This window comes from Globicephala melas, chromosome 4 (assembly GCF_963455315.2).
Source record: "Globicephala melas chromosome 4, mGloMel1.2, whole genome shotgun sequence".
NCBI lineage: Eukaryota > Metazoa > Chordata > Mammalia > Artiodactyla > Delphinidae > Globicephala > Globicephala melas.
In genome coordinates this window covers 144,928,091-144,951,403 of record NC_083317.1, presented here as the reverse complement: position 1 = coordinate 144,951,403, position 23,313 = coordinate 144,928,091, and the positions used below count along the sequence as shown (strand labels likewise).

Genomic DNA, 23,313 nt, shown 5'->3' with positions numbered 1-23,313 from the left:
AAATAACAATGGAAACAAAAGTGAAAATAATTGGAGAGTGGAGCGAGCAAAAAGATGTTAGACGCCGCTCATTCTTATAACATTGAACTCCTTGTCGTGCAACACGAGGGGCTTACTAATGAAGATCTGATGGAACTGGATCTTCATCCAGCGAAAGGATGAAGAGAGACAAGAGGAAGAAGAAGTAACTGAAGAACCGAAGGGATTCACGACGCAGGAAATGGCAGGGGATTTTCTTTATCTGAGGCGGCGCTGTTAGTTTTTGAGGTACAGGACCTGAACCTAGAACAGTACACAAAGGCTGCAGCAGCCGCTCAGAATGCAACCCAGTGCCACCGTGTCATCTGTGACGAGAAAAAAAGAGCTACTACCCAGACATCACTGGATCGTTTTTTCAAGAGGGTGGATAGAATTGAATCCAGCAAGGAACCAGATCCTGCGCCATCAGCGTCAGGTGTGAGTGACACTGCAGCTGGCCCTCCGTCCCCTATTGCCCTATTGCTGACCATCCTTCAGCTCTACCATCTCCCACCCCCCCTCCCTCCTCCAGTCAGTAACTCTTCCTGCTGTTCCCTCGATGCCAGCCCCTGGATGCCAGCTGTTGTACTGCACTACTGTTCTTTTCAAGGGACTGCACTGTAAGATTTAAAATGTTTTATTTTTTGTGCTTGTTTTTTATGTATTACTTGTGTGAAAAGTATTGTAAACCTGTTACAGTACAGTACCGTATAGCCGATTGTGTTAGTTGGGTACCTAGGCTAACTTTGTTGGACTTATGAACAAATTGGACTTAATGTGCTCACAGAATGGAACTCATTCGTATGTAGAGGACTTACCTCTACTTACGGTTATCAGAATGGGTAGAAGTCAGAGATGTGCCCCCAGGGAAGGTCTGCTCATCTCCCCCTTTTTATAGCTGTCGTGATGTCCAGTCAATAAGGATACATTTGAATAATTTCACAGTATTGTCGTGGTGGACCTTCCCGTATTCAAAGAGGCATCTCCTCCAGTGCTGATTTTTATTCAGAATTAGCAATTTTTAAAATTCAGCTTATCTCATATATACAATGGAATATTACTCGCCATACAAAGAAACGAAATTGAGTTATTTGTAGTGAGGTGGATGGACCTGGAGACTGTCATACAGAGTGAAGTAAGTCAGAAAGAGAAAAACAAATACCGTATGCTAACACATATATATGGAATCTAAAAAAAAAAAAAGGTAATGAAGAACCTACAGGCAGGACAGGAATAAAGACGCAGACGTAGAGAATGGACTTGAGGACATGGAGAGGGGGAAGGGTAAACTGGGACGAAGTGAGAGAGTGGCATGGATATATATAAGCTACCAAACGTAAAACAGATAGCTAGTGGGAAGGAGCCACATAGCACAGGGAGCTCGGTGCTTTGTGACCACCTAGAGGGGTGGGATAGGGAGGGTGGGAGGGAGGGAGATGCAAGAGGGAGGAGATATGGGAACATATGTATATGTATACCTGATTCACTTTGTTATACAGCAGAAACTAACACAACATTGTAAAGCAATTATACTCCAATAAAGATGTTAAAAAAAAAAGATGCAGCCTATCTGCTAACATCACAAAATGATAGTCATTGTGTACTGTGTCACGAAGGCACATACTACCCTTGAACAGTGCATGTTCTTGTAAACTTAGGTTAAGTCTCCAGTTCTAACCACCAATTGCTAGGCAATACAGAGGACAGAGCAATATGTAAAATGATACCATAGACTTCAACCAGCAAAATATAGATGTGGGAAACGCTATAGGACAAACGATCTGTTTCTTTAACAGCTAAATTGCAAGGGGAAAAAAGAGAAAAGACGACTGCCTCCTTTAGATTAAAAATGACAATGTGTTGACCTCATTTGGGTCCTTGTTTTTAATATATCCATATTTTTTAAAATTTATGAGGTATCTGGGGAAATCTGAATACCAATTGGATATTTGATAATATTAATGCATTATTGTTAATGCATTAGGTGTGAAATTAGGTGTGAAAATTATTAGGTGCGAAAATGAATTCTGGTTATGTTTTTTTAAAAAGAAAGAGAGTCTGCTTGTCTTTGAGAGCAGGAGTTGGTGAACATTTTCTGTAAAGGACCAGATAGTAAATACTTTAAGCTTGTGGACCATAAGTCTGTCACAACTACTCAACTCCACCATCGTAGCACAAAAGCGGTCACACACAATAAGTACATGAATGGGCATCACTGGTGTTGGGAAAGAAAACTTTACCCTCTTAGGTTCAGATATTGGGGTCTGTGAATTAAACTGATTAAAAAACAGATTAGGAATACATGCACCCCAATGTTCACAGCAGCACTATTCACAATAGCCAAGACATGGAAACAACCTAAATGTCCATTGACAGATGAATGGATCAAGAAGATGTGGTACATATACACAATGGAATACTACTCAGCCATAAAAAAGAATGAAATAATGCCATTTGCAGCAACATGGATGGACTGAGAGATGATCATACTAAGTGAAGTAAGTCAGACTGAGAAAGACAAATATCATATGATAGCACTCATATGTGGAATTTAATGTTTTAAAAAATGAAACAAATGAAATTATTTCCAAAACAGAAACAGACTTACAGATATTGAAAACAAACTTATGGTTATCAAAGGGGAAAGGGGGAGGGATAAATCAGGACCTTGGGATGAACATACACACACTACTGTATATAAGATAGATAACCAACAATGACCCACTGTAGAGCACAGGGAACTCTACTCAGTATTCTGTGATAACCTATACGAGAAAAGAAACTGAAAAAGAATGAATATATGTATATGTATAACTGATTCACTTTGCTGTACACCTGAAACTAACACAACATTGTAAATCAACTCTACTCTGTATTCTGTGATAACCTATATGAGAAAAGAAACTGAAAAAGAATGAATATATGTATATGTATAACTGATTCACTTTGCTGTACACCTGAAACTAACACAAAATTGTAAATCAACTATACTCCAATAAAATTAAAATTTAGAAATAAAAAAAACAGATTAGGAAGAGAAAAGACAGATTTTTATTCATGCACATACACAAGAGTTCACAGAAAAATATGACTCAAAAGGTGTCTTATTTTTATAATTTGGGACCTACAAATTATCTTAATAGGGGAAGTGGAGGGGAAGAAAGGACACTTATGGAAAACCAAATGCCTTTTAGGAAAGATAAATGGGCCCTCAGGAGAATAGATGACAGGTATAGTTTTGTGACAATGTCTGGTTAGATGTGGTTCCAACTTCTCATATCTGTGATAAGAGTTAATCTTGCCTGGTTGAGCATTCCTGGGGAGTTTCATCACAACTGAGTTCTTCTAGGAGGATCTGCTCTTAGGCAGATAAAAGAGTTCAGAAAAAAAAGCCTATCCTCAGATGACTTCAGTTCAAAATAATTTTTATCCATCAGTGGCATATTGTGGACCCCTTCACTGTGTTCCAATAAAACTTTATTCATAAAACAGAGTTTGGGCCATAATTTGCTACCTTTATTTTTGAGATACATACTGGAAGATTTAAAAATGAAATAGAGTATGGATGAGATCTGTTTCAAAATAATCAAGTAGAAGTAGGGGAAGTGAATGGGCATTTAGGTAAAACAAGATTGCCCATAAATGGATAACTGCTAACGAATACGTGGGGGTTATTATACCTCTATTATTAAAAATTAAAAATTTTTCCATCATAAAAAGTAAAGAGGGCTTCCCTGGTGGCGCAGTGGTTGAGGGTCCGCCTGCCGATGCAGGGGACACGGGTTCGTGCCCCGGTCTGGGAAGATCCCACATGCCGCGGAGCGGCTAGGCCCGTGAGCCATGGCCGCTGAGCCTGCACGTCCGGAGTCTGTGCTCCGCAGGTGGAGAGGCCGCAACAGTGAGAGTCCCACGTACCGCAAAAATAATAATAATAAAAAAAAAAACAGTAAAGAAGTGAAAACAAAAAGGAAACAAAATAAAACACAGTAATACTTAAGATTTTGAATTAATTGCTATTATTGAACACATTGTATTCCAGGCACCATGCTAACCACTTTACACTTATTAACTCGTTTAATCTTCCCAGCAACCCTAAGAAGTAGGTAACTATTATTATCCCCATTTTACAGATGAGAACCATGAGGCACAAGTACGTTAAATGCATTGCTATGATCACAGAGCCCATAAAAGCTCAGAACCAGTATCCAAACCCCCAAAGGCTGGCTCCAGAGCCCATTCTCCCACAGCACTACACAAGTTACTTATTAGATACATGGGAACTCTCTGTGTTCTCTGCTACAAAGACTCTTTCCTAGTTAATATGCTGCTCCAGTGATAGCTTTCTGGGGGAGTCACCTCCTGGGTCTTTGCATTCTACATTATTATTCATTCCTCTTTCTCACCCACAATATAAAAACTAAGCTTAGTTATTAAAATAATCTAAATCCTTCTGTATTTAAATGCATTTTTTTTATCAACCTTCCCCCTCTTGCTTTAGTCCAAAATACAATAACAAGAAATCTTTTTGAGGAGAAAAAAAAGACCCAATGGCTTATATAAGACACGAGCATTTGAATCCTGTTAATCTCAAGTATATGATTTTAACCAGGCAGGCATAGATTCAGGTCAGGAGCCAGTATTTTTAACCATCACTGTGTACAAAGGATTTTACATCAGCAGTATTAGCGTAATCTTTAAACAGACATCAAAAAACAAAACCACCAGCGACAAGGAACCTTGAGAGGTCATCTGATCCCCCGCTGCTGCTAGGAAGGGGTGGGCCTGAGCCAGCCAAGAGCAGCAGCTTTCTCATCTTTCATCTCTTCAGAAGGAATGTCATACGCTTCTTTGTTAACGTTTCTATGCTTCACACTGCTTATTTTGGGGGAAAATCCTAAAGTCTGGATATGGTGCTTTTTACCTTGACAAAGCTTTTCTCCTATGTAATAATAGGTCACATGGATGATGCTATAATAATAATAAATCTACATAGATATAGAAATATGAAAATAATAATAAAATCCAAACCAATTGAATTTTCTGGACTTAGCAACGAAGGTCCTAGAGAATCCATACATACGGAAAAGCCCACACTCAGCTCTTAACAAAATAGCCGCTCTCTGTACAGAGGATACACTTAGTATTCTCTGTACAGTACTGATAACCTCATTTGAGGCTCAAAACCATTGATGCATGGATAACATTATTGACTCTGAAACCGAGCAGTACACTGTGGGGTCCACCCGAGGACAAAAGCCCCTCTGTATCCCCATTTCTTGTTTGTGGAAAAAGGCTTTATTCTCCTAGGGCTTCCCTGAGTTCCAAAGAGAAGGCACATGCCCTTACTAATTAGGGAAGAGAGGGAATGCAGATACAAAGGAAAAGCAGTTGAACAAGAAAAGTAATGACAAGAGTACAGTGATAAAACAGTCCTAGTTCCTCCTCAAGGAATATACCTAACAACCTGATGCACAGGTTGTTCAGTTGTTCTGCAGAAACTAAGACCCTCCTGCTACCCAGGTGGAGGATGGTAACTACAGGCTGAGCATGAGCACTAGACCCCAGGCTGCTTGGAATCAGAGGCTGATGACTGAGATTCCTGAAACGCCACCCTATTACCTCACCTCCAACCAATCAGAAGAAAGCCATGCACCCTGCAGCCTCCCCCCTAAATGTTGCCATTGAAAACTCTTCCCTGAAGACCCTCGGGGAGCTTGGCTCTTCTGAGCACAGGAGTCACCCGTTCTCCTTGTTGGGTGCCCTGCAATAAATGTTGTACTTTCCTTCACCACAACCTGGTGTCAGTAAATTGGCTTTGCTGCAAGGTGGGCAAGTGGACCCAGGTTTGGTCCAGTAACAACTCCATTTACAGATGAGAAAAAGGAGGCCCAGTGACAGTGATTTAAACCTAGGTTACTGAGTCTAAAGCTCCCACTCTTCCCCCAACATCACTCTGGAAAGCAAGGAAATCTCAGGTGGCTTATTCACCACCAGCCCATCTTTAACAGAGCTTGGCTAGGGTGGAATTAAGCAGTGAAAGTGAAACCAAGTCCTCCTAAAGCCGAGTGCCCCTGCTGACTTTATGAGTAACCTCTCTTTGCAAAACTTTATTCCCTTTCTTGTCCCACCCTGGTCCCCTCAAGACTGAGGGAGATCAAAGAAAAGAGAGGATTGAAACTGAGGCCCCTGCAGGGCCCTCCCAGACACAGAAGCCTTCCCATACCCCCCGTTTCTCATTTGTAGGAAAAAGGCTTCCGTCTCCTGGGCCTTCCCTGAGTTCCAAAGAGCAGACTCAAGCAGTTAATAATCAGGACAGTAGAGTCACAGGACTCCTAGCTCCTCCTGAAGGGACATAGATAACAATCTGGTACATATCTGTGAGCTGTTCTGCAGAACTATGACCCCCCTCAGCCACCCAAGGGGAGGATGGTGACTACAGGCTGACCACAAGCACACAGACCCCAGACTGGTTGGAACCAGAAGGTTGAGATTCCAGAAATTTCACCTGTTACCTCACCACCAACCGATCAGAAGAAGGTTCACGAGCTGATCGTGCAACCTAGGACCCTCTCCCCTCACACTGTCTTTAAAAACCCTTGCCTGAAAGCCATCAGGGAGTTAGGGGTCTTTTGAGCATTAGCTACCCGGTCTCCCTGCGTGTTGCCTGCAAATAAACCACTACTTTACTGCAAACACCCGCTGTCCGAGTTTGGCTTTCTGCACCAGGGCGTAAGAGCCCTTGCTTGGTAACAGAAGGATAAAGGAAATCCTCATGTGCTGTCTGCTAAAGTTAGGCCAGATCAAAATGGCAATACCTGTGTCAGTTACTTTGAGGTTATAAAATGTTATTAGCCAGTGGTGAGGGGGTGTGGCAATGGGCTGACACATATTCTTCTGCTCTGCTTTAATTTTTTTTAAATGAGCATATATCACATACCATCTGATGGTATATGAAAAATATACCATCAGTGTTTTTAACCTATAAATTAATAGGTCCTTCCCTTAAGATACTATGATGAATTTAATTATAAAGATACACTAATATTAAACCTGGAAAGAGTAGAATATATATACTTAGGGAAGGATCATATTGATTTTCAAGTTGGGGTTTGGTTATCCGTCTTTATATATTCTAATTTAATGTGTCAGTACCTGCAAAAACAAAACAGGTCCCATCTTTCCAAAGAAACAAAAGGAGATGTTCAGGAAACTGCATTACTCCTCCTCCCAATTCAGAACAAGGTCCAAAAGAGCTGGCTCTGGCCCTGCCTATAAGATTTCCCTTGGTAGAGCCTCAATCCTTGCTCTTTGGGCAGGTGGGTATATTCATGAGGGTAAAAGTCTGCTCTTTAGGGTCAGAAGACACTCTTGAGTCCCCGCTGTGCCATTTTTTGACTGTGTGACTTTGGACCAGCTTTTTAACTTCACTAAATTTCAAATTCCTTATCCATAAAATGGGGACAATGATGTTACCTAAATTACACAGCTGTAACCGAGCAGGACCCCCTGGGGCCTTCCTGGGACAGACCCCTCCCCCGTATCCTCTGCTTTAGCCCCTCTCTGAAGTATCTGGATAACAGTATGTGACGCACACTTCCTGAGTTGTTTCACAGATGTCAAAATCCCCCACCAAATGGAAGATGCTACCTACTTGATGACCTTGAGCCCCCAGTCCCCAGGCCTACTGGAGCCTAAGGACTGATAATATTAACCCATGTGATCCTGCCCTGTGACCTCACCATCAGCCAATCAGAGAATTGTGCACGAGCTGATCACATACCCTGCAACCCGCACCCCCCTCACCTGGTCTTTAAAAATACTTTGCTGAAACCCATCGGGGAGTTCAGGTGTTTTGAGCACTAGCTGCCCTGGACCCCTTGCTTGGTGCCCTGCAATAAAAACTGCACTTTCTTTCACCACAACTAGGTGTCAGTAGATTGGCTTTACTGTGCACGGGCTAGTGGACCCAAGTTTGGTTCAGTAACATCGTGAGGATTAAATGCAAAAACGTTAAGAAAGGTAGTTGAAATATTGCCTGACATACTACATAAGCATTAGCTATTGCTATGATAATTACTGTTATTACTCCAGGACGGAAGTCCAGCTTTCTAATTTTACGCTGCAAAATTTCTAGACACCCCACAGGCACAGAAAGGCTAGCTGGCTAAACACTTCAGAGAAGGAGCTTCCTTGAAGACTTAAAGCAGGAGTCGCGAAACTACAGCCCATTGGCCAAATCTGTTTCCCACCTCCAGCGCCCCCTCCAGGTGGAATCCTGCACGCTTGTCACTTGTCTAAGTATTGCTCGTGGCTGCCTTGCACTACTAGCTGCACGACTGAGAAGCAGCAACTGAGACCATGTGGCCCGTAAAGCCAAAAATATTAACTCTCCAGCCCTTTACAGAAAAAAAAAAATGGCTGAACCCTGAGCTAAAGGCATTTTTGTTCAAAACAACATAAGTAGGTTTTTATAATTCAAGGTACACTGCTTTTAAGCCAATTCTAAAGAAACTACCAAGATAACCATGACCCTTCCTCCTTGGTTTCAAAGACCAAAGCTGAGCCTCTAGTAACTAGGCAGAGAAAAGCACTGCAGCCCTCACTCATCACAGCCGTGAGGGCCATCCCCAGAACTTCCTCGAGGCGGTAATGACAACCCTCTCGGTTTTCTATGACCATGAACAAACTGGTCTTCCTCACCGTCTTCCTGAAACAGAGATATTGTCAGTCACTGTTAGGACTAATATTCTTCTCTTTGTGTCGGTGTGTGTGTGCACACGTGTGCGTGCCACACGCTTTGCTGGATTCTGGGAATACGATTTTTGTTCCCAAGATCAATAAGATTTCTCTTCTCATAAAGTGTACATTCTAACAGAGGAATAAAAAGCCCGGAAAAAAATATTTTTAAAATGACATCATTGGGTCTTCCCTGGTGGTCCAGTGGTTAAGACTCTGCATTCTCAATGCAGGGGGCCCGGGGTTCGATCCCTGGTCGGGGAGCTAAGACCCCCCCATACCGCAACTAGAGAAGCCCACGTGCCACAACAAAGAACCTGAGAGCCACAGTGAAGACCCAGCGCAGCCAAAATAAATAAATAATTTTAAAAAGGACATCATTTCTGATCCTGATAGATGTAAAGAAACAAAACAGGGCTCTGGGATGGAGAGAGATTAGGAAGGAGAGAGGGGGCTCCTTTAGGTTGGAGGCTCCCCCCAGAAGAGGCAGTTGTGCTGAGACCTGAATAACAGGAGCAAGCCAATTTGCACATAAATGAAAAAGGACAAGAGAAGAGCAAAGACAGAGGCAGAAGGGAGCTTGGTATGTGTGAGGAAGAAAAAGAGCACAGTTTGGCTTAAATGCAAGCAGTATGAGGTGGGATTGCAGGGGGGTCAGGGCCACATCACATGCCCTGGTAAGGAGTTTGCCTTTCATCTACTGTGAAACGGGCAGCCATTGGAAGCTTTCCAGCAGAGAAGGGGCACGATCTCATTTACATCATAAAAAGATCAACTTGACAGCTATGACTAAAACTGTTGCAGGAAGGGGGACCCCTTCCAGGGCTCGAGAGCGGGCTCTTGTCTGACCCTCGGAAATGAATTGTCCGAGGAGACACACGTGCTGACAAAGCAAGAGACTTTATCGGGAAGCAGCACCTGGGCGGAGAGCAGCGGGGTAACGGAACCCAGGAGAACTGTGCTTCCACGTGGCTCACAGTCTCGGGTTTTACGGTGATGGGTTAGTTTCCGGGGCGCCTGTGGCCAGTCATCTTGCTTGGCCCATATTTGGTATCACTCAGCGTCCTCCCGGGTGGTGCACGCGTCTCTCAGCCAAGATGGATTCCAACGTGAGGGTTTCTGGGAGGTTGGCCAGACATATTATGGGCTGGCACCTCCTCCCTCCTGCTTTCAGTCCCTCCTGAATTCTCCCAGTTAGTTTTCAGTGGCAGCACCACGTTCCTTATCGGGACCTCCTGTTGTGACACAACTCATACAAGCGGTCACATCATGCCCAGCCCAGGCGGGTGGTTTCAGTCAGCGGTTCCCTGACAAAATGAATGGTGCTCGGGAGGCCATGGAAAGTGGGCAGAGGAAGAGCAAAGAGTTGGCTCTTGCGGGAACTCGGGGAGATGGACAGCAGCAGTGGAGGTGGAGGGCAGCGCTGTGCGGGGGCTATTTTGGGGATACAATCTGGTGGAGTTTTGGAAGAAGGAGATGGGGGAAAGTGGGGAGGGCAGGAATCAAGTTGCCTCCCACTAGCCTTGTGGTCGGTGGAGCAATTTTCTGAGATCCACTCATCTGTTCATCCAACAAACATTTATTGGGGACACACTTTGTGCAGGTACTGTTCTAGGTGCCAGGAATTGTAGCAGAGAAATAAGCAGCAGAAATCTCTACTCTGGGGACTTTCTGGTGGTCCAGTGGTTAGGACTCAGTGCTTTCACAGCTGGGGCCTGGGTTCAACACCTGGTTGGGGAACTAAGATCCCACAAGCCATGCCACATGGCCAAAAAGAAAAAATCCCTACTCTGGTGGAATTTATATTCTAGCAGGGGATAGAAAATACAGAGGATTATGAGAGAAGCAAAGAATCTGGGAAGGAAGACAAGGGGAATCATTTACCAAATCCTCTGATTCTGTCTCCTAAATACCCCTTGCAGTAGTTCAAGTTGAAAACAGGTGGCAGCTGCATGAAAGTCATATTCAGGGTGTTAAATTAATCAAACAGGAGGCTGTTAGACTGAGGTGGCCCCCATGTCCTGGCAGCCTAAGTCACCGAACCAACACCTAAGCCCGAAATGCCTCAAGGTTATTAAACTGAAACTAAGGACAACAAATCACCAACAGCCAACTAGGCTTTAAGCTGTAGCCAATCAATATGTCCTCGCTTCGCTTTGCTTCCTTTTCTCTACAAGTCGGGCCCTGAGCTCCTGCTGGTGAAGTCACCTAAACACTCACGGTTTGGCCCATTCGAATCAAAAAACGTTCAGATCAACTCTTAAAAATGTTTACTGTGCCTCAGTTTACCTTTCAACAAGTTCACTTGAAAGACACTGGTGAGGGGAAATCTTCCCGATGGGCGGAGCTGCAAGCAAGGCATCTGGTCATCCACTTTGTACAGGAGAAACTGCCCAAGAAGTGAGAATACATCAATATTTCTGGACAGTGGCCAAAGGTCTGGCCTTCAGGCAGGGGTCTGGAAAGAAAACATCTCTGGAAGACCAGAGATGAGACGGTCTGGAGCAGAGGCACGCAGACGGACACCCAGACCCTCCATGGAGAGTACAGATTTTCCTATCACACATTCACACCCACCAGAAAACACTCACAGGGTAGAGGCACTGAACGACCACGTAGACAAAACGAATCTGTCCGTTGACACTATCAGCCTTTGTCACTGGCCACCCAGAACTTACACAGAAGGCTTGTGAAAGAAGCCACAGCAGCAGAGATGAAGGCCACATGTGGGCCCAACACTGCGGACCCCTACTTAGCAAGATGGATCTAGCTACCGCTGCCTCTGCTTACTTAATACAGTCCAGGTACTGCTGCCTCTGCACGTCCAACCACGCTCCAAAAGGAGGACCTGAGGTTCACCCTCGCAGGCGTAGGTTCCAATTTCAGGTGTGGGTTTGCCCTTTCTGCCATCGAGCCTCAGCCGGCACCACTGTCTGCAGGTCCACAGGCGTGGATTCCCTTCAACACAACTTCTGAGTGTTGGCTCAAAAATTCAGGAGCTTCCCGGGAGAAATCTGAACCTGGCCCCCACAAACGGAAGACAAGGAGGGACCAAAGAAAGAGGCAGGTAGGTGGCAGGTGTAATAAGCAAGGGAACTTACACAGGAGGCTTGTCTTGGGCGCCAGAAGAGGAGGAGACCTCTCCACCCACCAAATCTTAAAGTTTATACAGAGAACTTCACTGGGTTCAGTCATGTGTTCAGTCCAGATGGTCTCAACACCACACCGCTCTCTCAAGGCTGCGTCCTTGCAAACAACTCCCACTGTGGGAATGGTGGGCGGAAGGTACGTTTCAAGGACAGGGGAGGGGTTGTGAAGCCTCCCACTGCCCGGGGCCAGCTCCAGGGTCAACCAGCGGTCGCATCCTCTCAATGACCTCCCCGCACACTCCAGCCCTCCTGGTTCCTTGACTCCTACAGTCTCTCACGCCCCCCCAGCTCCTCCACAATGGCTCTGAGAGGTCCGCGAGCAGTTTCACTAGCATCGAGACGGCCTGTTTGGTAGCTGTCTGGCTACACTGTAGCAACACAGGCACAGGCAAGAGAAAACACAGATCAACATAATGACTCCCAAAATAAGTAGCAACCTTTCCCACCAAGAGCCCCATGATCCAAACCACTGATTCACTAAATGTCCCAGGCTGGGGACAGTGGATCACTCAGGGTGCTCGCTTGAGTCCCCATTTGCTTTAATAAAGAAGACACGTTAACAGACCATCAGGTGTGAACACACAGCATTCTGTCTGGATAACACACAGGGGCCTCCTTGTGAGGCAGTGGTAATGTCCGACCGAGGCCATTTTATTCTGGAGGACGGCTTTTCTCACTAGAGACAGTTCAGGGTCCGGTAGGGGCAGGCTTTGCCAGCTATCATTTAAGGCTTGCTGGGTGAATGTGGTGAGGGCTTGTGTGTGAGCTAGAATAACCTCCAGGCCAATGGAGGAACGAAGATGGCGGCCACATGTTGGTACCAGTGGAAAAGAGAACGGGCCCGCCTGGCCTCCAGGAGAGGGAGGTGGGCAGCTTTAGGACCTTGACCCAGTTGTGCTGGCCATACATGTTGACTGGGAAGGCAGCAGTGTCAGGAGTGAGGGATGGACTGGAGGTGGGCTATGTCAAAGCAGGACCCAGACCCCCCCTGCTCCCCTCTCTCAATGGTGCACGCTCCAATCCGGGCACAGCTGGCAGCAGGACAACGGGGTCCCGGTGGAGACGCCCTCCCGCAGGGGCAGGGAGCAACTCTCCTCTCCTGGTGGGACGTCCCACTGCAAATTCCAGCACACGACGCCCGTCCCGGGCTTGAGGGGGCCGGGTGTTCTCAGCAGCACACCACGTTGATCCGTGGTGTCAGGGCGCTGCTACCCCCTGACCCTTCCATACTTTATGGTGTTGCGGGTCTCGGCAGGGGGCCCCGGACTGGCACATGGGGCCACAGTCCCTACTGGTTGATCACTCAAATGTATAAAGTCTGGGACGGTGGCTTAGTCCACCCAGCCAAGGTGGTTTGACCTGTTAGTGATTTAATCTGCTGCTTGCAGGTTACAGGGGAGATGAACCCTCTGTGCAACGTCATGTTCCTCTGCCTAGTCTTGCACAGCATGGCCCTTGAAATGGGATCTCCGATCACTATTTGACGAGGGTATCAGTACAGGGCACTCAGCTTCTCTAATCACCTAAGGGTGGCAGCCCCTGGCTTGTGCAGCCACAGGGGAAAGCTTGGGTTAGGCCAGATGCAGTGTCCACAGGAACCAAGGCAGATTTAGAACCCTCACTCTGAGGGAAAGGGCCAATACGATCAATTTGCCAACCCCTCGCTGGCAGGGAACTCCAGGGGGTGGTCCCAGACTCCTCTGGTAGTTGCCCTGGGCACCGTTGAGAACACACAGGACACGCTGTTGCTGCATGAACCAACTCACTGTATTTCAAGGGCAATCCAGGGTCGTGGCAATACGCCATCCCACCCTGGTGCTACGGTGGCTGCCCTTCCTATGCACCTCATCTACTGATGAATCTACTGAAGGGTCAGTTACCAGGGCTGGTACCCAAGCTAGGGCATCAGCCTCCTGATGGCCAGGGGGTGTCAGCGCCTCATGAGCCGGGAGGTGGAAGCCAGTGAGGACGGCCTCAGCCTCTTGCAGGTGAACCGAAACGTCTCTCCACACATCCTGCCCCAGCGAGGGTTTATTCATGAACATCCACCTCCCGACTCCCCGCTGTTCAAACCACAGGGTTAATCCCTTTAGATCAGCCCAACTGTCATGGCAAAGGGTTAACGGCCAAGGCTCATGAGTGGTCACCAGCCAAATGCTGAGTTCAAACCCCTGGCTGCTGCAATTCATTCCTGTTACAAGATGAACAGATTCTTGTTGAACTTACGCAAATAACTATATTGCCATGAAACTAAGAATGCTCATTCTAAGACTTTCTGAATTCTGCAGGGGTCAGGTAGGGAGGAAAAGGTGAATGTTTCCTCTTTGTTCACAATGGTATATGTTAGCAAATTGCTGATAGCTTAAGAGAAAAGAAAATTGTTTTTCTTAAACCCGGGAAAACAAAACATAAAAGGATCAACAATGTTTCCAATTTAAAAAATCATAAAAATGATAGTCATCCTCATCAGTTTTTCCATTAGAGTTCTGCAAATTCTTACTCAGTTTAGTAGCGTGATCTTAGTTATCAGAAAGCTATATTCTTCCACAAATCTTGAAGATGAAGCACTCTTACAGGAACACTTTTGCAAAAGCATCAGAGCATGACAAAAGTCTGTAAATGACAGAAGACTTTAAAATGGCCAAGGTTAAAGATCTGATGAGAGCTCATTATAATGCAATTGGCAAGGAAATTTGGTTATTGCTGTGATATACATCCTCCTGATGACCTCCTCTGACACCAAGCAGGGGACCTACTTCACAGCAAAGATGGGCCGTGGGCATAGGCCAATGACACGGGGTCCCCGGGTTGTATGACACATCATACCATGCAGAAGCAGCCGGCCTCCTAGAAGGATGAACTGCCTTCCAAAGGCACCCCTGAATGACCAGCTGAGAGGCAACCTCCTGAATGGGTGCAATGCCATCCTGGGGATGCAGTATGTGCTTAAATCAAAGACTTCTGTACGGGGCTAAGTCCCCAGTAAGAACAACACACAGGTCCAGAAACAAAGCGGGGTGGGGAACAGGGGTGGCCCCACTTACCATCACTCCCAGTGATCCAATCACAGCGAGGAATTTCATGCTTTCCATCCTTGCCACTCTGAGCTCTGCAGCGTTAAAAGTTCTGATCTCCAGAGGGTATGCACACTCTTGCCAGGGGCCACAGCAAGTGTCTCATTACAGCCAGGACACTTTGGCCTCCCTGTGCCCAGGGACCAGAAAGTCAGCATGCTGGCTGTGGAATCTGACCCTGACCAGCCAGGGAAGGTAGCATGTGTATGGAATCCCGGTGGTCTGCTTGGGTGCCTCCTGGTATCCGCTGGCTTCCTGATCCCAGTGCCTAGGACACAGCTCCAACTGCTGTCCGAAAAGAGCGTGGTATGATTGCCAAGGGCTCAGCCTTTCAGGACTAAAGGTTTTGAGCCACACCACCAGGGAAGCTGCCAAAGCCTGCCAAGATAATCCCTGAAGGTGAGGGGAATTTGGAAAGAACAGTGGCTTAGGGAGAGGATGGGTACCAACCAGTATGCACCTGAAACCAATGCAGGATCAGGGGCTACTGCTTGTCCCACTAACTTCCCTCTTCTAAATTCTCCCTCAGAAAGAGAGGCCCACAGAACTCACAGAGGACCTGCCCCCTGAACTTGCTTGCAGAAGTAGATCACTGTGGTACAAGGGGTGCAGCACACTGGCCACGAAAAACGCACAGCTCAGGTCTCCGGCCGTGCCCTGGTAGCACTGCCGCCGACCACAGTGGGGGCACTAATGCAGGTCCACCCCTGAGGGTCCTGGAACTCCTTCAACATGAGATTCTCGGTCGATTTGGCCCGTCGGCCTGGCCAAAACTCTCTTAGAATGGGACTTCCATCTGAAACCTTTCTAGTCCACCCCCTTTCATCCCTGCCCCCGCTCCTGACAGGTGTCAGACTCTCATCACGGTCGGAGGGGCTCCCTGCCTTCTCTTGTTCCCTCTCCCCTCATCCTTCACAGGCCTTTCCCCCCGAAGACTTGCACAGGAAATCCTCTCCTGGTGTCTGCTTCTCAGGGGACCTGAATTAAAACTAAAGCTAACTGTTATTACTTTTATTACCCTAAGTTGTCTACTTTTTTCCTTAAACATAAAGACCCAGGGGGAGAGGAGGGTCTTTGGGTCCAAAAATAGTCATATCCTCTTGGCACTAGACCACAGAAAAAAACTGTCAAATTTCTACCAGTTCAATATTCTCAGTAATGTGTGTATATATAGATGTACACACGTCTATCTATATACACCACATACACATATATACACAGTTGAGCCTAGAACAACGTGGGTATGGGGTTGCTGACCCCCCTTCCCTAGTGTGCAGTCAAAAGTCTGTGTATAACTTTACAGTTGGCCCTCCGTACCGCTCGCTCTGCATCTGTGGATTCCACCAACCTGTGGACTGTGTAGTACTGTAGTATGTACTATTGAAAAAAATCCTTGCACAAGTAATCCAGGGATCAGTTCAAACCCATGTTGTTCAAGGGTCAACCGTATACCCTTTATACAACTGTATCCTTGTAGATTTGTGATTTTCAAAGGAAGGATTCTTCACTTCAGAAGCTATCAGTTTTAGAAAACATTTTAAATCCTTGCCTTCCGTGCAAAAGGCAATACCTATCCGTCTAAAAAATAACAGTGAGATTAAGTAAAATGCTATAAAATAAGCTGAGTAGGGATTAGGGAAAGATTAAAAGCCAAAAGTATCTGTATCTATTACAGAATTTTTAAAAAGCAGTAATAAAAGAGGAAAGAGTTACTGATACACTCAATAATATGGATAAATCTCAAAAAAATTGAGAGAAAGAAGACAGGAACCAAGGGGTATGACTCCACTTATATAAAACTCTAGAAAAGGCAAATCTTATCTATAGTGACAGGAAGTTCTTCTGCAGCTGGGGAGATTGGCTGCAAAGGGGCACAAGGAAATTTCTGCAGAGATGGAAATGCTCTATATTCTGATTGAGGTAGTAGTTCCTCGAGTGTGTGTCACACCTTTATTAAAACTCGTTTAACCATACACTTGAAATGGGCGCAATTTACTGCATGTAAATTATGCCTTAGTAAAACTGACTAAAAAAAATGAACATGATTTTCAACTTTAAAATAACCTTGGGTCAAAATATCCTGCTCCATCCATCCAGGCCACCATCTTTTCTTAACTGGATTTTGCTCTCCCCTTCTGATTGGATTCCCTTATAGGAATCCAGCTTCCCTCCAATCTGTTCTTTGCTCTGCAGCCGGAGTCATGTTTCTAAAAGGAAATGTGATTATGTTACTCCCAACAACTCCCATTCTTCACATGTATCGGTCAGGGTTCAATCAGAGAGAGAACCGCTAAAAGAGATACAGATGTAGATACTTATTACAGGGATCTGACCTACACAGTTACAAGAACTGGCTAAACAGTCTCTGTAGGGCTGTTAGGTCCACCTATATTCTCTTCCGCTGCTGGAAACTCAAGTCCACCGGGCAGGCGACTGGGAAGGGAAGATGGATGTAAAGTTCCAACAACCAGCTGGAACACACAGCCACAAGAATGAACCTCACCCTGTCAGTTCTTGCTTCCTCTGACCTTGGCGTCATGGGGTGGAAGCTGGGCCATTCGTGAAGCTAAACGCATGTGGCCCAGGAGTCAGGGAAATTGAGGGAGGATCCAGGGGCGGGTGGAGCAGTTACAGGCTCAGCCACTGCCTCACCGCAAGAAGTCAGCCAGCAAAGCCACAACACACGTGAGCTACAAAATGGTTGCTGCTTCACGCCACCCTGCATATCTCCTACAAGACTCTCTCGTGGCCAGCCCTAACCAAAAAACATACGGTAGAGCGAATTCTGGGAAATGCGGCTCAGCCTAGCCAACTTGACACGTTACAAAACCATCGTTAACACACCAAACCTTAGATGGCTTCCATTACTCTCACTGCCTTAACAGAACTTAGAAGGTTCTTTGTGACCTGATTTCCTCCAGGTCTTCTGGCTTTATCTCCTACTCCCATCTCAGGCTGTAAGTATTGAAATATTTACATTCGGTCCTGAGGTTTTCTCTAAATTTCCTAGCCGTTCCACACTATGCCTCCTGGCTGGAATACTCTTCCTTCCTTCCCCTGTAACCTGACTGAGACCTTTTCACCCTTAGGAAGCCTGTCCTGACATATCACTTTATTGCTGGTGGCCAGTACAAAACCAGGTCCACAGCTGGCACCCAATAAATTTCAACGGAACCAACCATACGCCCACGAGAATTAAGACTGATTACCACTGAATGAACATGACTGGAGACTTACGTATATAGGGGATAAAGTGCTGCAGCAAAGGTAATACGAGCAGCCCATTAACACATGGGGAAGGCTGTTCCCTTCTCACTTTTGTGCCCCCTCCCCAAGAAACAGGGGGAAATGTCTAGAGACATTTTTAGTTGTCACCACTGGGGAAGTAGGTGCTACTAGAATCTAGCAGGTAGAGACTAGGATGCTGTAAAGCATTCCACGATGTGTACGACAGCTCCCCTCTCCCCAACGAAGAATTACCTTGCACAAAGCGTCAGCAGTGCCAAGGTTGAGAAACCCTGACAAAGATAACGCGTATCTGGATACTGATATATAAAAACACGCATTTACATAAACATATTATTTCTCAACTTAATGCAGTTTATAACAGGTAAAAAAATCAATATTTAATGACAGATGATTTGTCCTACATGCCAGCAATACAAAGTGTTGCATTTGTACCACCAAAACCAAAGGAATTGGTGAGTCCAATACATCTCTTCTCAGTTTTCCATTCCTGTGCCTTGAGTGCAACATAATTGAGATCAAATTCTGGTTCTGTACAGTCCAGGTTTAAAGTAGGTGGCAGTTTTCGATGATAACAAGCCAGGGAGGTAAAAGCTGCCTCAGCGGCCCCGGCAGCCCCCAGCAGGTGTCCCGTGGCTGCCTTGGTGGAGGAAACGGCAAGGGTGTGGGCGTGCTCTCTGAAAAGATGTTTGATGGCTTTGTTTTCAGCAGCGTCTCCCAACGGTGTGGAAGTAGCATGTGCGTTGATGTAGGATATCTCTTCAGGCTGTACACCTGCATCTTTTAGAGCAGCAGCCATACATCTAGTAAAATGAGAAAAGCAACTGAACTTATCGGAACGACATCTAATTCTAGCAAGGTATTCACTGTCTGTATGGCTTACGAAAAAGAAATATCCAAGTACACTGGATGAAAAGAACCCTTTATGCTCTAATGACAGAACAGCATCTTGGATTACCGTGTGAGTTGGAATGCTGTCTGCATGGGAATAACAAGGCACCCCCAGGACCCTGGACTGATTCATCACCATGACATAAACATACAAACCTATGGATTTTACAATCTCTAATAAAACGTATTTCCATTTTATTTGAATCGTCCTTTCTTCCTTGAGGAAAAAGCCACATAGACTCAGGCCTAGAATAATTTCTCTTCTAGGAATTGCTTTTCAGTGGGGTGTGTTGTAGAGTTAAAACGTGGAGAAAAAAATTTATAACTATGCTTTAATGTTTTCTTTCACAGTTTAATGTAAAACTTGGAATATGTCCCAATAATCTAAAAAATGTCTGTCCTATTACTTTAGGGCTCAAACACCCTTTCAAAAATTGTCTATTCAGGATATGAGAATTCTAAATAAATGAAGAAATACAAAGCCAAACCCCAAGAGAAACAAATCCAAAAATAAAACACTTCTCTGGGAAAACCTCTGAAAATCTCATGGATGTTAACACCCTTTTTTTTAGTTGTTGATCTCTGGGCTGCATACATTTCCTTAAGAGGCAGCTCAGAGTATCATCTGAAGCGTGCTGGAAGGTTTCACCTAAACATAACTATTTCCTCATCTAGCTGACTACTAGGCTGGACATTTCCAGCACTAGCAACTACTCACTAAAACTCAGAAATATAATTCAGGGGTCGGTGAACTATGACCCTGGCCCGATGCTGCTTTTGCAAACACAGTTGGCCCCTGAACAAACTGGGGGTTAGGGGTGCTGACCCGTCACACAGTGGAAAATGCCCCTATAACTTTACCGTTGGCCATCCATTCCCCCAATTCCACATCCGCAGATTCAACCGACCGCGGATCCTGTAGCACTGTAGTATGTACTTAGCGAAAAAGACCCGCGTGTAAGTGGAACCGCGTAGTTCAAACCCGTGTTGTTCAAGGGTCAACTGTACTTTCATCGGAACACACCCATTCATTTTCGTACTGTCCATGGCTACTCTCAGTTACAAAGCAGAGTCTGAGTAGCTGTGATAGAGACCCTCGTAGCTGGGATAATATTTTTGGCCCACAAAGCCAAAAATATTATTTGTTCCTTTACAGAAAAGGCTTGCCAACCCCCGGCTAATTTAACTGGTTAAAATGTAATATGATCTAAGCAGGCTAACCTATGAACAAACATACTGACACATAATGTTAGTGTCAGAGGGGTCTTTTGTTTTGTGGGTTTTTTAACTTAACTCGCTACCTCTTTCACAATAAAAGCACCTTGCTTTTCCAAGTGCGGTCCTCAGACCAGCAGCATCAGCACCACCTAGGAGCTGGTTAGAAACGCAGCATCTCGAGCACCACCCTAGACCTACGGAGTCAGAATCTGCATTTTAATAAGATCCCTGGGTGATGAGAAGTCGCAGCAGAACCCTGCTGAAATGGAGCAGAGACCAGGTACACGTAGGACAAAGCGCTAACTGTACTGTGCAGGTCTGATGGAGGGCTGCAGAAGGGAGCCTCCTGACCCTGACGGCTGTTAAGCACAACTGAAGGGATGAAAATGTGGCAAAGTCACACGCGGCCTTCTTCACAACGTTACTGGCCTTCGCTAAAACTCCAGATTTTGTAAGGATATTCACATGTTTTCAAATATTTCAAACGTGGTAAAGCAAAGAATTCAAAAACACTAGTTAGTCTAAAATGGGAACACAACAGAGATACAGTACACCAAGGCCAGATACTACAGTTTCCCCTAAGCTGAGACTCCAATAAAGAGTCTTACCTGAAGAAATGTGAACAAACAACCACTCTTTACCTTAAGGCACCTTCTCCTCCAGGATCAGGGGCGGTTATGTGACTGGCATCACCTGAGAGTCCGTAGCCCAAAATCTCTGCATAGATCCGAGCCCCTCTTTGAACAGCATGCTCGTGTTCTTCTAGCACCAGCACAGCTGCACCTTCTCCCATCACAAAACCATCTCTCTTGGGATGGAATGGCCGACATGCCGACTTCGGATCAGAGTTTGTGCTCAAAGCCCGGGCTCTGGAAAACGCAGCCAGCGACAAAGGGCTGATGCAAGAGTCGGCACCTCCAGTCACCATCACATCAGCATCGCCGTGGGCTATGAACCTCAGAGAGTCTCCCACAGCATGAGCTCCCGTGGTACAGGCTGTGGACACTGCATGATTGGGGCCCTTGAGTTTATAGCGAATGCTGACCTGGCCTGCGGCCATACTGATCAGAATCTTAGGGACAAAGAATGGGCTGACTTTACTGTAACCTTTCGTCTGAAACATCAACGCGGTTTCAGAAATCTCTTCAAGGGGAACCATTCCCATGCCAATTGCAACACCAGTAGCCTCTTGGTCAGCTTCTGACTGAGGATGCCAGCCAGAATCTTTCAAGGCTAACTCAGCAGCCCCAATGGCCATAACGGTGGGAGAAGACATAGACTTGATATCTGATTTGGGCACAAAGTTTTGTGCATTGAATTGACCTTCATCACAACCTCTTGGCACATAAGCTGCAACACTGCAAGGGACACTCTTATACTCTTCACCGACCAGTGAAACGATTCCACTCTCTCCCTGGATAAGACGATCCCACACCAGCTGAGTGCCAACACCCAGAGGAGTCACTAAGCCAATGCCTGTAACGACAACCCGCCTACGCAATCTGGGTGTTGGCACAGTTCCGAAAAACCTCCTTTCACTTATCAATCGCTGGCACAACCCTGTGTGTATTAGATGAGGGCTTGTAACTTTTAGGAAACTTTGCAAGCCGTTTGACAGCATGGTTGAGACTCGGAGGGTCAGAGACGTTCTGTAGCAGACCACGACACGCCCAGCAGGTACTGACTGTTGTTGAAATACCTTAAAGGCCAAAGAAACAACATCCAAGGTGGTTTTTCTCGGGTGCTTGGTATGAGCTGTTAAGGAGCGCAGGGAAAATAATGTTACATCACTTTTACTTATCAAACCACCTGTCTGGACTCAACCCTTTTTAGACTCTCAGTACCCTCGGACATTCCAAGATAAAGAGCTGAAAAGACGACTCATTCGATTCACAACAGAACTTCACAATGAAAAATATACACGCACTCCTGGCCTGATATAGGCTGCGAAGAGCATCCTTTTTCAGGATTACCGAGGCCTTATTACAAAAGGCACAAAACACACTTCAGGGCCTATTATTTGGGGTGGCGGTGAGAGAACTTTTTTGATCAGGGTTTCGGGGACCGCGAAGGTCAAGGGTGGGGTGGGGGGGAAGGGAAGGGGGTGTGGCCAACTCCCCGCACCAACCCAGAAACCCGAGGAAAGCGTGGCGAGAGGAAAAGACACCTGACCCGGCTCCTCCACACCCCTCTCCCCACGCAGCGCCGATCCGACTCGGAGCTGGAGGGCGGAAGGAGAAGAAGAGCGAGAAGCCACTACCTGCACCCGGCCTCCGGCGGCCAGCGCAGCCGCAGTCCCACGCGCGATGCGGGCGTGCGCACGCGCACAGCACGTCCACGTACGTCCGCGCACACACACGTCCGCGCACGTCCGCGCACACACACGTCCGCGCACACACACGTCCGCATAGGCGCGCACGCGCACGCCCGGCGTGCGCGCCCTCTGGGCCGGGCGCCCTTCCCCCGCGTCACCTTGGCGGAGGTCAGACGGGGAGGGGAGGGTCCGGGCGCCACCTCACCGACTCCAGCATAACTTGGGAACGAGCACGTAACGAGGGGAGATAGCATTTTTGCGTATCAAAAAGGGATCTCTTTTTTTTTTCTTTTGCTAATAATCCCAGATATTCGCCTGTTGTGGGAAGAGGGACTCCGTCATATTCGCCCGGAATGCTAGGGAAGAATTAAAGAAGTTACCGTATCGTTACAGTGATCTCTGTATCGCCCAGAGTTGTTTATCATAGCAAAGTAGGACTCACCGCAGTTGTCTATTTTGTGGTACATCTAAGTAATGTGCAAACATTTAAAATAATTTTATAAGTGAATATTTATTAATGTGGAAAGATGTTGATAATTTCTTAGAAGATCCAAGTAGTAACTTGTATTTTTCCTTTTTTTTTAAAGGGTTTTCTTGGGGGCGGGGTCTGGTCTGCAAGCAAGTATAATGATTGCGGTGTTTTTCCCTTATTTTATTTTTTAATTTT

The 23,313-nt window shown here is 46.1% G+C and overlaps 1 protein-coding gene across 5 annotated transcripts; it reads right to left on the bottom strand.

Annotated features, from left to right (window-relative positions):
• Positions 1 to 18,556: 18,556 nt before the first annotated feature.
• Positions 18,557 to 22,725, bottom strand: OXSM (3-oxoacyl-ACP synthase, mitochondrial). Of its 5 annotated transcripts, none has more exons than XM_060298668.1 (3): positions 22,593 to 22,725; positions 20,974 to 22,087; positions 18,557 to 19,026 (listed from the first exon to the last, which is right to left on the bottom strand). In XM_060298668.1, exons 2-3 carry the CDS (start codon positions 21,951 to 21,953, stop codon positions 18,624 to 18,626), a joined length of 1,383 nt encoding a protein of 460 aa, XP_060154651.1. In that variant the 5' UTR covers positions 21,954 to 22,087; positions 22,593 to 22,725; the 3' UTR covers positions 18,557 to 18,623. The 5 variants fall into 5 exon arrangements, with proteins under 5 accessions (XP_060154651.1, XP_060154650.1, XP_060154653.1 ...); XM_060298667.2 differs by having other exon boundaries at positions 22,461 to 22,670; XM_060298670.2 differs by having other exon boundaries at positions 22,500 to 22,670.
• Between the last annotated feature and the right edge of the window lie 588 nt (positions 22,726 to 23,313).

Bases quoted from the DNA above. Each gene is read 5' to 3' on its own strand.
- OXSM (XM_060298668.1), bottom strand. From the start codon at position 21,953: ATGCTGTCAAACGGCTTGCAAAGTTTCCTAAAAGTTACAAGCCCTCAT. The intron at 19,027-20,973 runs GTAAAGAGTGGT...TCATTTTACTAG, and splicing joins GGAGGAGAAGGTGCCTTAAG to ATGTATGGCTGCTGCTCTAA.